Raw genomic sequence first — 18,673 nt, 5'->3', positions numbered from 1 at the left:
ATTCAGGCCCCTTCTTCCGGCAAGATGTAATTTGTGGACATAGAAAAGGCCTTTGATAGAGCTGAATGGGCCTATTTACTTGCTACAAAACACAGACTTGGGTTTGGCCCTAATATAAGCCAAACTCTGCATTAATAACACAAATTCTGAATGCTTCAAATTAGGTAGAAAAGAGGTACTCGACACTGGTGCCCAATTTCAAAGCTTTTTGTGTTAGCCATTGAGCCACTTGTTGTTATTCTATGGAAGAAACCAGAGATGAAGGGGATTATCACATAAGGACTTGAACAGAAAATATCACTATATGCAGGCAATATGGTGCTTTATATTAGATCCACAGTCATCTTTACCATTAGAATTTCATAAGAAACCTAAAATAACTGTACAGTTTTGGAAGGACCATGGATTAAATTCAGACAAGATGTTATCAGATGGTCAACCCTCCATCTTATCTTACCAAAATTAACACTGTAAGCTCGCTGAACTGTTATATTTTAGAGTATTCATATATACATAAACAAATTGTTCCTTAAGAAATTAGATTCAAGTTTAACATAATTCATCTGGAATTCAAAATGCCCCAGCATTCAAAAGGTGAATCTAAAAGATCTAAAGCAGAAGTTGGCATGGTACTGTCTAACTTTCAATTTTACTACTGGAAAGCAAATTTAGACTAGGGATAATACAATACAGGGCGGCACGGTGGCGCAGTGGTAGCGCTGCTGCCTCGCAGTTAGGAGACCTGGGTTCGCTTCCCGGGTCCTCCCTGCGTGGAGTTTGCATGTTCTCCCGTGTCTCGCGTGGGTTTCCTCCGGGCGCTCCGGTTTCCTCCCACAGTCCAAAGACATGCTGGTTAGGTGGATTGGCGATTCTAAATTGGCCCTAGTGTGTGCTTGGTGTGTGGGTGTGTTTGTGTGTGTGTCCTGCGGTGGGTTGGCACCCTACCCAGGATTGGTTCCTGCCTTGTGCCCTGTGTTGGCTGGGATTGGCTCCAGCAGACCCCCGTGACCCTGTGTTCGGATTCAGCGGGTTAGACAATGGATGGATAATACAATACGGATACTGGGATTGTGTTGTGGCCTGATAGAATGCTAATGTACTTGTACTCAAGAAATTCATCAATGCCTATATTCGATACTAATAACATGCACACAAAAACTAGAGAAAACAAAATGTCTGTGGTGTGGAAGTTCTTTAAAATGAACAATAAAAACCTAAGCCTAGCTCCCTGTAAACTGTGCTCTGCTAAAATATCAAGAGGAGGTACGAAAACTAGTTAATACACACAAGTAACCTAAATTACAATCTAAAAAGTAAACATAAGAATGAGCATAGTGAAACTGCCTCAAGCGGTGCACAGCATCTACCAAATATGAGGCAGATGTTAAAGAAATGTAATGTTTATTTTTAATCAATACATTTCAGGAAATACTTGGCACCTGGGCCATTCTGAAAAGCTATGTGCATGTTGTGATCTGCGACAATGCCAAATATACGATAAAAGGCATTGATGAAGCTGGCTTTTCCTGTGTCACTCATACACTCCAGCGATCAGAGGCAGAAGGTATTTTTTTTTCAGATGCTTTGACAATCAGCTCTAAAATTGTCGGGCATGTTAAGCATTCCACCTCACGTACACTTGCTTAGAGGATATTCAGCATCGCCAATCTACTTAATCCAAGGTATGCCCGTTTAATTGGCTATGTGATTCACTTCAGTTAATATCAGCCTGTGTGGACATGCCACTGTTCACTTTTTCTAGGCCACATCCTCTATTTTTATTGTGCAAACTAAACAGTATATGCTAAGATGGCTTACTTAGAATTCAACGTCTGTTTAATGTAATAAATTCACTCACAAAGTCTAAAATCCCGGAGACATTATTATCACTGGATGCAGAAAAAGCATTTGATATGGTTAAATGGAACTACCTTTTCACTATATTGGAGAAATTTGTGTTTGGCCAGAACATATGTGCATGGATCATACTACTATATACCAGTCCAGGAGCTTCAGTTTGTATTAACAACATTATTTCAGACTACTTCAAACTAGAACGTTGTCACCTCTGCTTTTTGCAAACATCATTGAGCCCCTGGCAGTTCACTGTCGAAATGCATATGAGATAAAGGGGATAATCAGAGAAGGACTTGAAAAAAAATTTTTACTATATGCAGATGATATGGTACTATATATAACAGATCCACTGTAATAAGTTTATATGTTGTCACACATGTGCGAGTTGGAGGCAGTCAAAGAGCGTAAAGGTGAGTGAACTATCGCGAGACAAAGGGTTATCATGTGCTACTTACCTTAATCTCTTTTCAACTACAGAAAATTCTAAGAAAAATAAGAAGTCCCACTTCCGGGGTTCAAAATGGCCACCACAATATCACTTCCGGTTCACCCTGACGATGTCACTTCCGGTTACATCAATCTATTGCTCCTGTCCACTCCTGATGACATTGGTTCCGTTTCCCTGCCTCCAATCATCACTTCCTGCCAAACATTTCCTGTCACATAATCCATCTTGTTATATAAACGCCATTTTGTCTGCAGTTCATTGTTCATTTTGCACTGAAAAGTCATATGAATCAACCTCTTTTTCATTTGTCTGGATGAAAATATATGGGAGTTGATCCCCAAACCTTTTTCTGTGTATAGAAATGTTTCTTCGTAGAAGCATCTTATCACAATGTTTAATATGTCATTTTATAAATCTGCTTCTTCTCACATGTACAGCTAACAACAAGGCCAGATTTAGCACACAGGGGCTCATCATTTACAACTGCTAGGCAAGCATTAGAAGACAAGAAAGGGACAACTAAGAAAATGGGCACTGTGCTATTTCTGTGTGAGTCAGCATGACATTGGATCTTCTTTTCCTTGTTTGGAATGGCATGATTTACCTAAGATGGGGTCTGCACATGGAAAAAGAGTATAAAGCCTTGGAACATTGCCCAGCACACCTTTGAGGCCGAGAGACGGATGGGAGTTAACTGCATCCGATCTTGAAAATCCTTCCAGCGCAGCAACGAAAATGGCAGGCTCTACAGAAAGGTCTTGTCATGGCTTTCCGTCTGTTATGCCGCGTAAATCGTCATTAAAGAATGCTAAGTTATTTTCTCTTATGTGATTTCTTACCACTGTATCACTAAGAGAGGGGTATCACCTTTTAAAATTATATCTATATAGTTTTGGGTTACTTAAGACGCTGCAATTACAAAACAAACAAATTTTCAGGGAGCTAACGCCTCCTACAGGAAAACACCCATAAAATACTGTACCTGCAGTTCTAACAGCACTAGCAGAAGTTTAAAAGATTTCTGGACTCAGAATCAATTTGAATAAAAGTGTGCTCTTTCTAGTGAACTAACTAGCACACAATATTAGATTGGGCACCTTGATTTTTATCATCTCAGATAAGTTTAAATGCCTAGAGGTAAACATCACAAGTAAGCATAAATCTCTTTATCAACAAAAGTTTGCTGTCTGCATGGAAAAACTTAAGCAAGACTTACATAGATGGTCCACCCTACATCTCACTTTAGCTGGGAGAGTTAACACTCTCAAGATGAATATCCTTCCCAAGCTTCTTTTTCGATTTCAAAGCATTCCAATATACATCAAAAAATCATTTTTTAAGAAGTTAGATTCAATCATGACCTAATTTATTTGGAATTCAAAACAACCACGTATCCAAAGGGCAACCCTACAAATACCTAAGGCAGAAGGAGGCATGGCTCTACTTAAAGTTCAATTTTACTACTGGGCGGCAAATAAAAAGCTATAAAAACCTGGACACTGACACAAATAGATGAACATACACAGGCTTGGTCCGTGATAGAAATAAAATCCTGCAGTACTTCTTTATAATCCTTGCTTTGTACCCCGGTAAACACAAGTTATCGCCAATATAATAACAACAACCCAATTGTGCTTCATTCACTCAGAATATGGAACCAGTGTAGGAAGAGAAGCTTTTATTTTTGAGATCTCTGCATGATAACCACCTTTTTCTACCCTCTCAAATGTCCACAGTTTTAAATGTTTGGAAAACATTCTGGATTAAATCACTTGAGATTTGTACATAGACAATGTCTTCACATCCTACAATTACACTCCAAATTTAACTTTCCAGCAATACATTTCTTTCACTACCTCCAAATTCGAAACTTTGCTAAACAAAATGTGTCCAATTTACCTCACCTCCCACCTACTTCTATTCCAGAAAAAAAATTGATCAGTCTTGAGGACACAGACAACAATTCTATAATATATAAAAACATTTTGAAGTCAAAGATCCCAGAGTACAGTGCGAAAGGATCTCTCATTCAACATTTCAGAAAAGGATTGGAAAGTAGCAATGAAGAGAATTCACTCGAGCTCCATATACACAAAGCATACAATTACTCAACTTAAAATCATCTATCGAGCACATCTATCTTGTTTAAAATAGTCCAAAATGCTTCCAGGGCAAGATCCCACCTGCGAATGTTGCAATCAAGGTCTAGCCTCATTGGACCATAAGTTTTGAGCATGTACCAAATTAACATAATTTTTATCTTTGAATGCCTCTTAGACAGCCTTGGTGTCACAATCACACCTAACCCATTAACAGATGTGTTTGATGTACTTCCAGATAGACTTAAAGTGGAGAAGAACAAACAAACTTATTGCCTTTAATTCACTACTGGCACATAGACTTATCTTGCTCAACTGGAAGAATTCTAACTCACCTCTTTTATGTCAGTGAGTAACTGATGTTATATATTATTTGAAATTGGAAAAAATCTAATTCTCACTTAGGGGATCTGTCCAAAACCTTTTTCAAATCCTCACAGGATCTAATCAATAAAATTTAAAAATAAGCATTTAAATTGAGGGAGCAGATTCTCTTCCCTTTTTATTTTATTTATTTTTCCTACTATCAAAGTTTTACTCTGTTGGCATAGCTCTCTTTCTTGGTTGATTTGAGTTGAACTTAGTTCTGTAAAATGTGACTTGCTTGTATGGAATGTTATTTGCTTTTAATAAATTCAATAAAATGATAAAAAAAAAAAGTTTTGTTGCCTTCTAAGCTTTTTGAAACAGTTTCATGATAAACTCCCAGTTGACACTTTGTGTTTAAATGAAATGAAATGCTCAAGGTTCTCTTAATATAAATACTAATTTTGGCTGGTCAAATTACAAGTAAATCTGTCTTTTATACCATGCAAAATATGGCATCTAATGTATCTGTTTTCTGTCAGAGCATGACGGAATGCAATCGGTGCTGTGCTTCATCATGTGAAGCATTACTGGTGTAGAGTTTTGTTATTTAATGTAACACTGAAAACAAGCACTGGATATAAAACTTATATATGTTGTTTTTATTGGTATGTGTGTTTGCATCAATTTTTGATGTTGTTCTTGTTTCCATATACTCACTATTAAAAATCTGTTCAATGTGATATATCTCATTTTTAAATATACTGTATATATACAAGGTTGATTTTCAAAATGTATGTGTTAGCAAGAGACTTTCACAAATTTGTGTCCCAACTCCTTGCCATAACCATGTCTAAATACATTTGAAGGGTTTATTATGAATTACTTCTGTAGGGCGCAAATGAAAAAAAATATCCAAAATATCTTAAAATAAATATGTAGCATTCTGGAAAACTCTCCTCAATTACTTACATAAAATGTCTTCATGTATCAAAAATTGTCTTCTGATTGGACATAAAACTGACATGCATATATAAAAAAAAAAATAAAAAAAAATCCTGTTATAAATAGAGTGCTGTGAAAAAGTATTTGCCCCTTCCTGGTTTCTTATTTTTTTGCATGTTTGTCACACTTAAATGTTTCAGATCATCAAACAAATTTAAATATTAGACAAAGATAACCCAAGTAAACACAAAATGCAGTTTCTACATGATTTTATTTATTAAGGAAAAAAACTATCCAAAGCTACATGGCACTATGTGAAAAACTAATTGCTTCCTAAACCTAATAACTGGTTGTACCACCCATAGCAGCAACATCTGCAATCAAGCAATGAGTCTTTCACAACGTTGTGGAGGAATTTTAGCCCACTCTTCTTTGCAGAATTGTTTCAATTTAGCCACATTGGAGGGTTTCTGAGCATGAACCGCTTTTTAAGGTCATGCCACTGTATCTCAATTGGATTGAAGTCCAGACACTCCAAAACCTTATTTTTTTTTAAGCGATTCAGAGGTGGACTTACTGGTGTGTTTTGGATCATTGTCCTGCTGCAGAAATCAAGTTCGCTTCAGCTTGAGGTCACAAACTGATGGCCGGGCATTCTAGTTCTGGATTTTTGGTAGAGAGCAGAATTCATGGTTCCATCAATCACAGCAAGTCGTCCAGGTCCTGAAGCAGCAAAGAAGCCCCAGACCGTCACACTACCACCACCATGTTTGACTGTTGGTATAATGTTCTTTTTCTGAAATGCAGTGTTACTTTTATGGAAAAAGTGAGATGAGCCTTTATGTTCTTTTTGGTTGGCAATGGTTTTCACCTCGGAACTCTGCCATGCATGCCATTTTTGCCCAGTCTCTTTCTTATGGTTGAGTCATGAACACGGACCTTAACTGAGGCAAGCGAGGCCTGCAGTTCTTTAGATGTTGTTCTGAGTTCTTTTGTGACCTCTTGGATGAGTCTTCGCTGCACTCTTGGGGTAATTTTTGTAGGCCAGCCACTCCTGGGAAGGTTCACCACTGTTCCATGTTTTCTCAATTTGTGGATAATGGCTTTCACCATGGTTCGCTGGAGTCCCAAAGCTTTAGAAATGCCTTTATAACCTTTTCCAGATTGATAGATGTCAATTACCTTGTTTCTCACCTTTTCCTGAATTTCTTTAGATTGCGGCATGATGTCTGCCTTTTTGGGATCTTTTGGCCTACTTCACTTTGTCTGACAGGTTCTATTTAAGTGATCTCTTGATTCAACAGGTCTGGTAGTAAGCAGGCCTGGGTGTGGCTAGTGAAATTGAACTCAGCTTTCCAAAAATGGGATTAACCACAGTTACTTCATGATTTAATGAGGGGGGAATTACTTTTTCAAATAGGGCCAAGCAGGTTTGGATAGTTGTTTTTTTCCTTAACAAATAAAATCATCACTTAAAAACTGAATTTTGTGATAACTTGGGTAATCTTTGTCTAATATTTAAATTTATCTGATGATCTGAAACATTTAAGTGTTTCAAGCATGCAAAAACATAAGAAATCAGGAAGGGGCAAATACTTTTTCACAGCATTGTATAAGCAGCACTATATAAGGATCAGTTCTTGTCAAACACCAATATAGCCAAGGAGGCCAAAGAGATGGTGTTGCTGCGGCCTAGAGGGAGGTGGACAGGATTATGCGACAATCCCCGCCAAAAGTCCCTGGATCGGCCAAATATAGTTTGGAGCTTATGTTTGATAGATTTTACATGCAAATGTAGTAGCATCAATGAGCTGTGTTCCTGCAACTGCTGCCATACAGCTGGGAACATACCTGGGATAAACCAGTTTCTCGTTCAGACAAAACACTTAAGTACTGGTCAGTTAACAAAGTGTGTGGTTCCTCACTTTGCCTCAGATGTCAAGGAAATGTCTTTTAGCACCATGCAGTAGTGTAGAGAGCGAGAGATTATTTAGTGCACTGTCACATACTATTAATGAAACCAGATTACAGCTGAACATGCAGAGATACTTTTGTTCATCAAAAGGAATGTTGCTTACTTCCCGAAAGAGTCCTAGTTCTTTCCAGTGGCAGGTGTTCCCCAATGAATTTTGACCTGTATATCTTTATGCCACTAAGTCAGCTATCTTAAAAATGGCATACCAGTTAGAGAAAGGTTCATGTTATGTTTAGCCAAATTCCTTTGAACAATGTAGGTTTAGTTTACATAGATTAACTGAATGTGATTTTTTATTTTTTTCAGAGAAATTTGTGCAATTTTAAAAATGGTGTTGTCATCTGTTCTACGCAATGTATCCTACTTTGAGTTATTTGTTCAATTTTTGGATTATTTTATTCCAAATTATGAGTCTTACACTTGATGTCAACAGTAAAGTTGACAGTTGATGGACACAATAAACAAATACCTCCCGCCTTAAGTCTCACTACAATGGTTATTAATATTGGCAAATACTAAATATAGACATAATAAAATCATGAAATTCAGCAGAAACTAAAATTCACACTGGCCTGGCTTACAATCTGGGAAAAAAAATCTGTTCTAAATCTTCCTTGCATGCCCTGCTTTATGCTCCACTCAATACTACCATCAGTACACCAGTAATCCAGTCTTCCACAAATTACTTAAACTATGGAAACAGTGTAGGACACATTTAAGGTAAAGATTATCTCACCTGTTGCTTCTATATATACTAATCACCTGTTTTAACCTTCTCAAACACACTCAGGATTTGACTCATGGAAACTACTAGGAATCAACATGCACAAGATCTTTATATAGACACTTTTTACTATATGCAAATGAGAACTTTTCTCAAACAAACAAACAAACAAATAAATAAACACAAAGAATCTACTTCTGAAAGATCCTAGGGAACAGTGGTAAAGGTACCTCTTGATCTGCATCTTAGAAAAGGAGTGGAGCTCAGTCACACACAGAAAACATTCCAGTTCTATCTGTGCTAAGCATTCCATAATTCAACTAAAGGTCTTTCACTGATCACATTTGTTTCTATTACAACTGTTCAAAATGTACCCAGGAAAGCACCCAATCTACAAATGCATTCTAGCTCCAGCATCACTACACCACATATTTTTTGGAAAGCACTAAATTATCATCAGTTTGGACCAAAGTCTTTACATACTTCTGAAGCAGCATCAGTGTTACAATCACTCCAAATCCATTAACAGCAATATTTCATGTACTTACTGATGGCATTAAAGTGTATAGGAAGAAATCAATTTTTCATAGCCTGCACGCACACTATTAGTACGCAGGCTTATTCTGCCCAAGTGGAAAATTCCCAACCCACCTTCTACACCTCAGTGGGTAAGTGATGTTCTATATTATCTTAAATTAGAAAAAAATCTTAAGTTCTCCCTTAGAGGATATGTCCAAACCTTTTAAAAAATTTGGCAAGAATTCATTAACACTATTTTAGAAAAATTATTCTGGGCCTGTGATTGGCTAATGTCATCAACTGTTTTATCTTAAAAAAAAAAAAAAAATGAGTCTCTCTTGTTTTCATCATTCTTTTGGGTGAGGGAATTGAATCAGTTTTGGTTTTTGTCATTTTTTGCTGTTGTCTTTCATAATTAGTTTAAAATAAATGGTTGTATCTGGTATGTTATTATTATGCTGGATCTATTGAATGTCACTGTAATGTTCTGGTTTTGAAAAATACAAAAAAAAAATGGATTGATGGATTGATATAGTAGTGTGTGATATATCAGTAATAAAATAACTACATAAAAAAGAATTATATTTTGTCTATCATTTAAAAGATTTCAGTTGTTACATCAAAGATGAAATACTACTAGGTGCAATACAGTAACAATATTTGTGCACTTCGCCATTAATTTATTAAAATAACTGTGACGTTGTGCACTCTGCAATACATATTGAACATGTGGTTAGAGTCCTCTCAAGACCAGAATGTTAAAATAATAACAACATTAATATGTATTTATTTAAGAAATCACTAATGACAAAATATAAACAACAATATGTTCACTAAGATCTAGTGCATTAAATATTTCTTATAGTCTCTGATTTTCTCTGGAACTAACTTATTAAAAGTAGTAATGCATTTTCACTGCTCTACTACTGAACTCAAAATGATCCCTTAGCATGATTCTACATGCATAATACTTTCAGCAAGTTGTTTAGAAATGTATTTTTTGCATGACTGTTTAAAAAGGTTTAAGGAAAAGAGTTTTACAACATCTCATTCACCATTTTCTTTACAGAAGTCTCAGACTCAATGTTAGCTGCCAGCTGTACTCTATGCCCGATATCTTTTTGCCTTTTATGTAGTATGATGCCTACTGTTACTTTAAGGCATTTTAAATGTTTCTGGAGTCTTTAATTGGGATCCCTATTCAAGGTAGCCCTGTTGCCCTTCTGCCAATAACAGCAACTACTGGAGTCACTCAGCTGAAATATAACCTGAATTAGGCGGTTCACGTTTTTTTATATTACATTTAAATAAATATTTTATTATATACATTTAAAGTATTTAGTAAAAGGGACAAAAATGGAATATAAAAACAGCTAATAGTTAACTGACATATCTTTAGTATGCTTTACCAATCTATAAACTTCCATTTAGACTTTTCCATCCATTTTCTTAATCACTTTATATTATCTTTGTAGAAAACTATATTTAATGTCAGACTAAGTATACTTTCTCAAAAGTGATTATTAAATGTTCCACAGTACATTAGATAGTTAAAGAAAGTATTCTACTGTTTGCTTGCTCATTAATTTAAACCACATGCTACAATTTAAACATGAAAGGATTTTAAATACTTGCAAGTTTATACAGGCAGTGTCCTATATACTGTCAAGCTACTGCATTACTCAAACAATGCATAAAATAAATGTATATATATGTATATACGTATATATATATATATATATATATATATATATATATATATATATATATATATATATATATACATACATACATATATATATACATATACAGTGGGTACGGAAAGTATTCAGACCCCTTCAATTTTCACTCTTTGTTATATTGCAGCCATTTGCTAAAATCATTTAAATTAATTTTTTCCCTCATTAATGTACACACAGCACCTCATATAGGCAGACAAAAAAATGAATATTTTAAATTGTTGCAGATTTATTAAAAAAGAAAAACTGAAATATCACATGGTCCTAAGTATTCAGACCCTTTGCTCAGTATTTAGTAGAAGCACCCTTTTAAGCTAATACAGCCATGAGTCTTCTTGGGAAAGATGCAACAAGTTTTTCACACCTGGATTTGGGGATCCTCTGCCATTCCTCCTTGCATATCCTCTCCAGTTCTGTCAGGTTGGATGGTAAACGTTGGTGGACAGCCATTTTTAGATCTCTCCAGAGATGCTCAATTGGGTTTAAGTCAGGGCTCTGGCTGGGCCATTCAAGAAAAGTCAGAGAGTTGTTGTGAAGCCACTCCTTCGTTATTTTAGCTGTGTGCTTAGAGTCATTGTCTTGTTGGAAGGGAAACCTTCGGCCCAGTACTTGGCCGCATTCATCTGTCCCTCGATTGCAACCAGTCGTCCTGTCCCTGCAGCTGAAAAACACCCCCACAGCATGATGCTGCCACCGCCATGCTTCACTGTGGGGACTGTATTAGACAAGTGATGAGCAGTGCCTGGTTGTCTCCACACATACCGCTTAGAATTAAGGCCAAAAAGTTCTATCTTGGTCTCATCAGACCAGAGAATGTTACTTCTCACCATCTCAGAGTCCTTCAGGTGTCTTTTAGCAAACTCCATGCAGGCTGTCATGTGTCTTGCACTGAGGAGAGGCTTCCGACAGGCCACTCTGCCATAAAGCCCTGACTGGTGGAGGGCTGCAGTGATGGTTGACTTTCTACAACTTTCTCCCATCTCCTGACTGCATTTCTGGAGCTCAGCAAAAGCGATCTTTGGGTTCTTCTTTACCTCTCTCACCAAAGTTGCTCAGCTTGGCCGGACGGCCAGCTCTAGGAAGGGTTCTGGTCGTACCAAACGTCTTCCATTTAAGGATTATGGAGGCCACTGTGTGCTTGGTGCAGCATAACTTTTTTTGTAATCTTGGCCAGATCTGTTCCTTGCCACAATTCTGTCTCTGAGCTCTGCAGGCAGTTCCTTTGACCTCATGATTCTCATTTGCTCTGACATGCATTGTGATCAAGTCCAATCAGTATAATCAAACACAGCTGGACTCAAATGAAGGTGATCTCAAGGATGATCAGAAGAAATGGAAAGCACCTGAGTTAAATATATGAGTGTCACAGCAAAGGGTCTGAATACTTAGGACCATGTGATATTTCAGTTTTTCTTTTTTAATAAATCTGCAACAATTTTAAAAATTCTTTTTTTTGTCTGTCAATATGGGGTGCTGTGTGTACATTAATGAGGGAAAGAATTAATATAAATAATTTTAGCAAATGGCTGCAATATAACAAAGAGTGAACAATTGAAGGGGGTCTGAATACTTTCCGTACCCACTGTGTGTATATATATATATATATATATATATATATATATATATATATATATATATATATTTTACTTTTACAGTGAACATTGTAACAAGATTAGAAAACTATCACTAAAGGATCAAATGCAAATTAGACTTTTTTTAACTTAAATCAATCTTTAATTAAAAATAAGTTTTTATTCTGAACAAACCATCAAAACATTATTGTTACACTGGTGAAAATGTGCAATAAATTTGTGAAAATATTCTAACTCTGCAATTCCTAATTAATAAGCTATGTTTGGCTTCTTACCTCTGCGCTCAACGGCTTTAATTTCAAGTAACTGCGCTCCATGCCGAAAAACTGGATCTGCATTTCCACTTATATCCTGAATAGCCATGATAGGCCATCCTACAGCAATGTCCCGCAAAGCTTCATCAAAGGATACCAACTCTGTTGAAAAATGTAGTGGAGGTAAGCTCCTTCCAGAACCACTCAGTTTGCCTTGATCCTTTGTAGGGGGTGGTGTTGCACTACGAAGAAGTGCATCAGCTTCTAGTGTGGTACTCAAAAAGTGATTGGGCTCCTGTGATAAAAACCAAAGCTAAAAATGAAAGACTTCAAAGATTCAACTAAATTACAATTACAATTAAATTAAATTGGGGTTAAATAAAGCAGAATGACAATTCAAAAGATTAAAAGGCATTATTGCTGTGCAGCAATATAAATTAAATACAATAAATAGTTCTAAATTAGATAATATCACAATAGTAATAGTTGCTGGGTGGCAAATTCCCTCTGGCATATCTACTGTTTGGACACAGACAGGACTTTATGAGAGTTATAGTTCTGAATGGAGCCCTGCAGGTGTCCTTGGTGCCACTGGAGGGAGCTGCTGGGAAAAGGAACTATGACAAAACAATATATAATTCCAGGTTAAGTCTACAGTAGAATAGTTCAACACCTTGATTGCACCACCTTAAAATTTATGGATACTTTTTGAAGCTAACTTAATTCTGGAAGACTTGTAACTCTGAATGGTTTGTTAAAAGTGCACATGATCAAAAATGAGAAGGCAAAAATGTAATACAAAGGTGGAGATTAACTACATCATAGGTCTTGTGAACACAGTGGACTCAGTGCTTGAAAGGCATTAAGAACATCTCTGATTCACTTTCTTCATTCTTGAAGATTTGCAGACTCTTATGTACTGTTTAAAACACTGGCTAACTTGAGAAATGGGTAATTAAACTGCCATGTAAAGTCCATACAAACATGTGTAGCACAGATTTAATTAATTTCTTTAATGAGAAAATAGATAAACATGACTTCCCTAAAATATTAGCAGCACAGATTGTATGAACTGTTTTAATAAAAAAAAAGACAATATATTTGGAAGTTAACCCCCAAACTTCAGACTCTATCCCCTCATGTGTCTATCACTGTCATAATCTGAATTTAACAAGATAATTAATTTGTAAAGGAAACTAGTTCTTTAATTTATTCTGTCCTTTTTTACCCAGTCCCAACTACATCAGTAAAAATCACAGTTTTTCTACTGTACAATGTACACAACCAATTAAATTAAACAAATTAAATTTATTTATTTAACAAATAAATCATTAACTTATTTATTGAAAAATCAGTTCTTGACTCAGATTTTCTCAATAATTACAGATCAATTTCAAACACCTTTTTTGTAAAGTATTACAAAAACAAGTAATCTTGTAGTTCTAGCCTTAAGTTTATCATTTCCATCAAGTTGTTAGATTTAAGAATTATATTCACTACACTAATCACCACACTTTTCTATTACAAAGGATTGATAATTTTTTTATCTTTTTTTGTTTTCTTTTCCTTTTTTATTTTTATTGATTTTATTTGAAGCATATAACATTCCATATAATCAAGTTAAACTTAACAAACCAAAATTCAACCCCCATCCAGGGGAAAGAGAGGAGAGCCAACAACCAGAGCAAATCTTTAAAAGTAGCAAGGAAGCAAGAGTATCCTTTTCCCTGATATAGATGCTTATTCTGAAATATTATTGATTAGATACTGCCATATTTTAAAAAATATTTGAATAGATCCTTTCCAGTTTCAAATAGTATAGAAAATCAATTACCCACTGACTTAAAAGAGGTGAGGTGGGATTCTTACAATTGAGCAAGGTAAGTCTACATGCTAGTAGTGAGGTAAAGGCAATTACAGTTTGTTTGTCTTTCTCCACTTTAAGCCTATCTGGAAATACATCAAACACAGCTGTTAATGGGTTAGGAGTGATTGTGAAACCAAGGCTGTCTGAGAGGCATTCAAAGATTTTTGCCACAAAATTATGTTAATTTATTACATGATCGAAACATGTGGCCCAGTGTGACTGGAGCTAGATTGCAACTTTCACAGGTTGAATCTTTCCCTGGATACATTCTCGACAAATTTAAATTGAATGATGTTTGAGAGGATAGAAAATTGTGGTAGTCATGTAATGATGCAAAAGATAAGAGCTTCTCTGTCTTAAAGTGCTTCCTACATTGGTTTCATATTCTGAGTATATGGAGGGCAATTGGACTATTAGTGTATTAATTTAGTAGGGTGTTGTACAGTGTTAGCCATTATGGATGCAATAAGAAGTCAAGCAAAATTACACCTTTATTGGCTAACTGAAAAGAGCTATCGAGGCAGCTAAGGCCCCTTCTTCATGCAAGATGTAATCATCTGAAGAAGGGGCCTTAGCTGCCTCGAAAGCTTGCACATTGCAATCTGTTCAGTTAGCCAATAAAAGCTGTAATTTTGCTTGATTTCTCATTGTATCCATAATACTGTAGTGTATTGATGATAATTTATATTTACTGGAGCACAAAGCATTGAACATAAAGAAGTACTGCAAGATTATAATTCTATTGCAGACCAGGCTTGTAAATATTCATCTATTTGTGTTGATGTCCAGGTCTTTAATGGCTTGTATATTTGCCGCCCAGTAATAAAATTGAAGATAAAGAACAATGGTGATTACTGTGTATGTCTAAATGCTCTTGACTATTCTCTTGCTGTCTCCCGAAATTAAGACCTTCAAAAACATTAGGTCACTTCCTTTGTCTAGACAAGTTACCATTAAGCACGTTTTAAATGTTTTTCAAAGCATTGTGGCAAGCATCTCTGGAGAAACAATAGTTTCAACAAATTATCAATTTGTGTGAAAATAAATGTAACAAATTCTTCATTTGTTATCAAAAAACACTGAAGGCTGAGTCAACAGTTCCTAGTTGGAATAATGTCATTTTATTTTTTAATATCCAAGAGAGTCACAGTCAGAAATAATAATGGAATCATAATGGTAAAATTTAACAGAAAGAAGCTTGTTTAAATAAAAAAATAAAAAATAAACCACAGGCAAAAAAAATCTCAGTGAATCACACAAGTTATGGTCTGGTTAAGACATCGTAGACTTTGTGATTCTCAAAGTGTTTTGGTCTAAGAACTACTTTGTCAAATTCAAAGATAAGTTTGATAATCAAGCAAGAACAACCACTTAATAATATAAATCCTGCTTTACAAACATTACATTCTTTATCTATATGTACTGATGTGAAAAATACTGTAATGATCCTTGTGCAAAGAGAAACAGCTGGCAGACAAACACAAGTAGTGGGTCAGCAACCCTGGAAAGAGCTGTTTTTAGGTAAGTGATTATTTATAACTCAATTGCCTATACTGCCCCTGCTATTATAGCCTTGATTATGCTTTAATAATAACAAAATAAAACAAAAATCCCACCATGGACAGGACACCATTACCACCCAGGTGGAAGCCAAGTCTGCTACATGGCACAAAACTAATATTAATATAATATCGATATATTGCAACCCAGCCACAAGGGATGCACAAACCAGTGTGTTTCTTCGTGCCGGTCCCAAACCTGGATAAATGGGGAAGGTTACATCAGAAAAAGCATCTGGTGTAAAACTGTACCAAATCAATATGCGGGCAACAATACAAATTTCCATACTGGATCTGTCGAGCCCTAGGTTAACAATGACCGCCACCAGTACTGTTAGCCAAGAGGGTGCTGGTGGAAATTGGGCTACTTTTGGCCGAAGAAGGAGAAGAAGGGGGGGAGATGTTTCCGGAGGCAGGAAGAGAGGAGGAAAGTAAAGAGAGTGGAACTCTGGGTAGGAACTTTCAATGTTGGCAGTATGACTGGTAAGGGGAGAAAGTTAGCAGATATGATTGAGAGAAGGAAGGTTGATATATTGTGCGTGCAAGAGACAAAATGGAAGGGGAGTAAGGCCAGGTGGATTGGAGGTGTATTCAAATTGTTCAGTCAGGGTGTGGATTGGAGGAGAAATGGGGTAGGGGTTATCCTGAAGGAACAGTATGTCAAGAGTGTTTTGGAGGTGAAAGGAGTGTCAGGCAGAGTAATGATTATGAAGCTGGAAATTGAAGGTGTGATGATGTACATTGTTAGTGCATATGCCCCGCAAGTTAGCTGGAGTGAGTTGGATTAACTGATGAACAGTGTACCCAATGGACAGAAAATGGTGATTGGAGTGGATTTCAATGGACATGTTGGTGAAGGGAACAGAGGAGACAAGGAGGTGAGGGGTAGGTATTTGGTGTCAAGGAGGGAAATGAAGAAGGTCAGATGATAGTGAATTTTACCAAAAGGATGGACATGGCTGTGGTGAATACGCATTTTAAGAAGAGGGAGGAACACAGAGTTACGTACAAGAGTGGAGGAAGATGTACACAGGTAGATTACATCCTATGCAGAAGAGCCAATCTGAAGACGACTGAAGACTGAAAAGTGGTGGCATTGGAAAGTGTAGTTCAGCAGCATAGGATGGTGGTCTGTAGGATGATGTTGAAGATCAAGAAGAAGAAGAAGAGAGTGAGGGCGGGGCCAAGGATCAAATGGTGGAAGTTGAAAGAGGAAGATTGCAAGGTTTAGTTTAGGGAGAAGGTGAGACAGGCACTGGGTGGTAGTGAAGAGTTACCAGACAGTTGAGAAACTACAGCAGATGTAGTAAGGGTGACAGCAAGAAGGGCGCTTGGTGTGACATCTGGAAAGAGATAGGAGGAAAAGGAAACCTGGTAGTGGAATGGGGAAGTACAAGAGAGTATATAGAGGAAGAGGATGGCAAAGAAGAGGTGGGATACTCAGAGAGATGCAGAAAGTAGACAAGAGTACAAGGAGATAAGGTGCAAGGTGAAGACAGAGGTGGAAAGACTAAATAAAAGGCGTATGATGAGAGTGTGTTGAGCAGATGGAAAGAGTACTTTGAGAGGTTGATGAGTGAAGAGAATGAGGGAGAGAAGAGGTTGGATGATGTGGAGATAGTGAATCAGGAAGTGCAATGGATTAACAAGGAGGAAGTAAGGACAGCTAAGAAAAGGATGAAAAACTGAGATAGCAGCGGCTTACCACGTACGAAGATCAAATACCGTTAGACACAGATCTTTTATTATTCGCTTTGAAAGACTATCATTTAAGATGGAGGTGATGGCACTCCTCAGAAAACAGCAAGATATTATATATGAAAATAACCGCATCCGTATCTTCACTGACTTCTCTCTAGCAACAGCTACTAAACGCGCAGCCTTCTACAACATTGAACAGCAGTTACGGCAAGCCAACGTCAAATACAGCCTCTTGTATCCGGCCAAACTAAGAGTGGAATTTCAAGGTCAATTCTATGTCTTCGCTAGCAAGTAAGAAGCAGAAAAGGAATTAAGAAAGCTGATCCCGGGACTATTCTGATAATTAATAGTGAGTCATGGCCGTTAATGATATAGCAAGGACTAATAATCTACTGTCTGATCTATTTGTTTAAAATACAGATTTTTATCATCAAATATTCTCACTATTACTTAGTATTACTAGGGCACTATCTGTTTATGTTTTATTGTGCTTAATTACTTTTTCTTTTTTATTTTCTTTGTTTTTTTTTAGCTAATTATTTTATCTCTACCATAAAGGAGACTGTTCAACATCAAACCCTTGGTTTATTGTTATTGCAATTACTGCATTAAGACTTATTATGCTTATTCTGGACAAATTTCTAACACTATCCCCCGGGTTTATTGTCTGGGTGTATTATCTTAATGCACTAAGATTGCTGAAGACTATATATATTTTAAGAGCACAATTATTTTATCTATTTATTTTTTTTAAGACTATATTGGTAATAGATATCTCTATCTTTTAACCGTAAAACGCCACTACGTGGGGGCTTGTTTTGCTTTGGACGTGCTCTGTCTCTGGGTATGTCAGAGGACTGGGACTGTGTGAAGTGGGTTCTAGCCTCACTTGGGGAGGCAAAAAGGGAAGGTGGGGGTTAAGGGGGGGAGAGAAAGAGAGCAGACTTGATCTATACCTAATCCATCCTCTTAATCTTTACAATTATAACTACCAACGTAATAATAAGCTGCATGGCAACAACTCTAGGGGAAATAGGAAATTAAGGCCGAAGCTGTCTCACTTCCAGTTAAGATTAAAAAATGACATC

General features: G+C 36.6%; 1 protein-coding gene across 7 annotated transcripts in view; it reads right to left on the bottom strand.

Moving 5' to 3' along the window:
- szt2 (SZT2 subunit of KICSTOR complex) overlaps positions 1–18,673 on the bottom strand; it is a 337,146-nt gene that overhangs the window by 90,076 nt on the left and 228,397 nt on the right. For all 7 annotated transcript variants that reach the window (XM_039735449.1, XM_039735443.1, XM_039735448.1 and 4 more), the window contains one exon: positions 12,480–12,753. In XM_039735449.1, the coding sequence (XP_039591383.1) occupies positions 12,480–12,753 (274 nt within the window). The remainder of the gene's footprint in view (positions 1–12,479; positions 12,754–18,673) is intronic.

This window comes from Polypterus senegalus, chromosome 14 (genome assembly GCF_016835505.1).
Source record: "Polypterus senegalus isolate Bchr_013 chromosome 14, ASM1683550v1, whole genome shotgun sequence".
NCBI lineage: Eukaryota > Metazoa > Chordata > Cladistia > Polypteriformes > Polypteridae > Polypterus > Polypterus senegalus.
The sequence above is the reverse complement of the archived record's forward strand: the minus strand, read 5'-3'. Positions and strand labels throughout refer to the sequence as shown.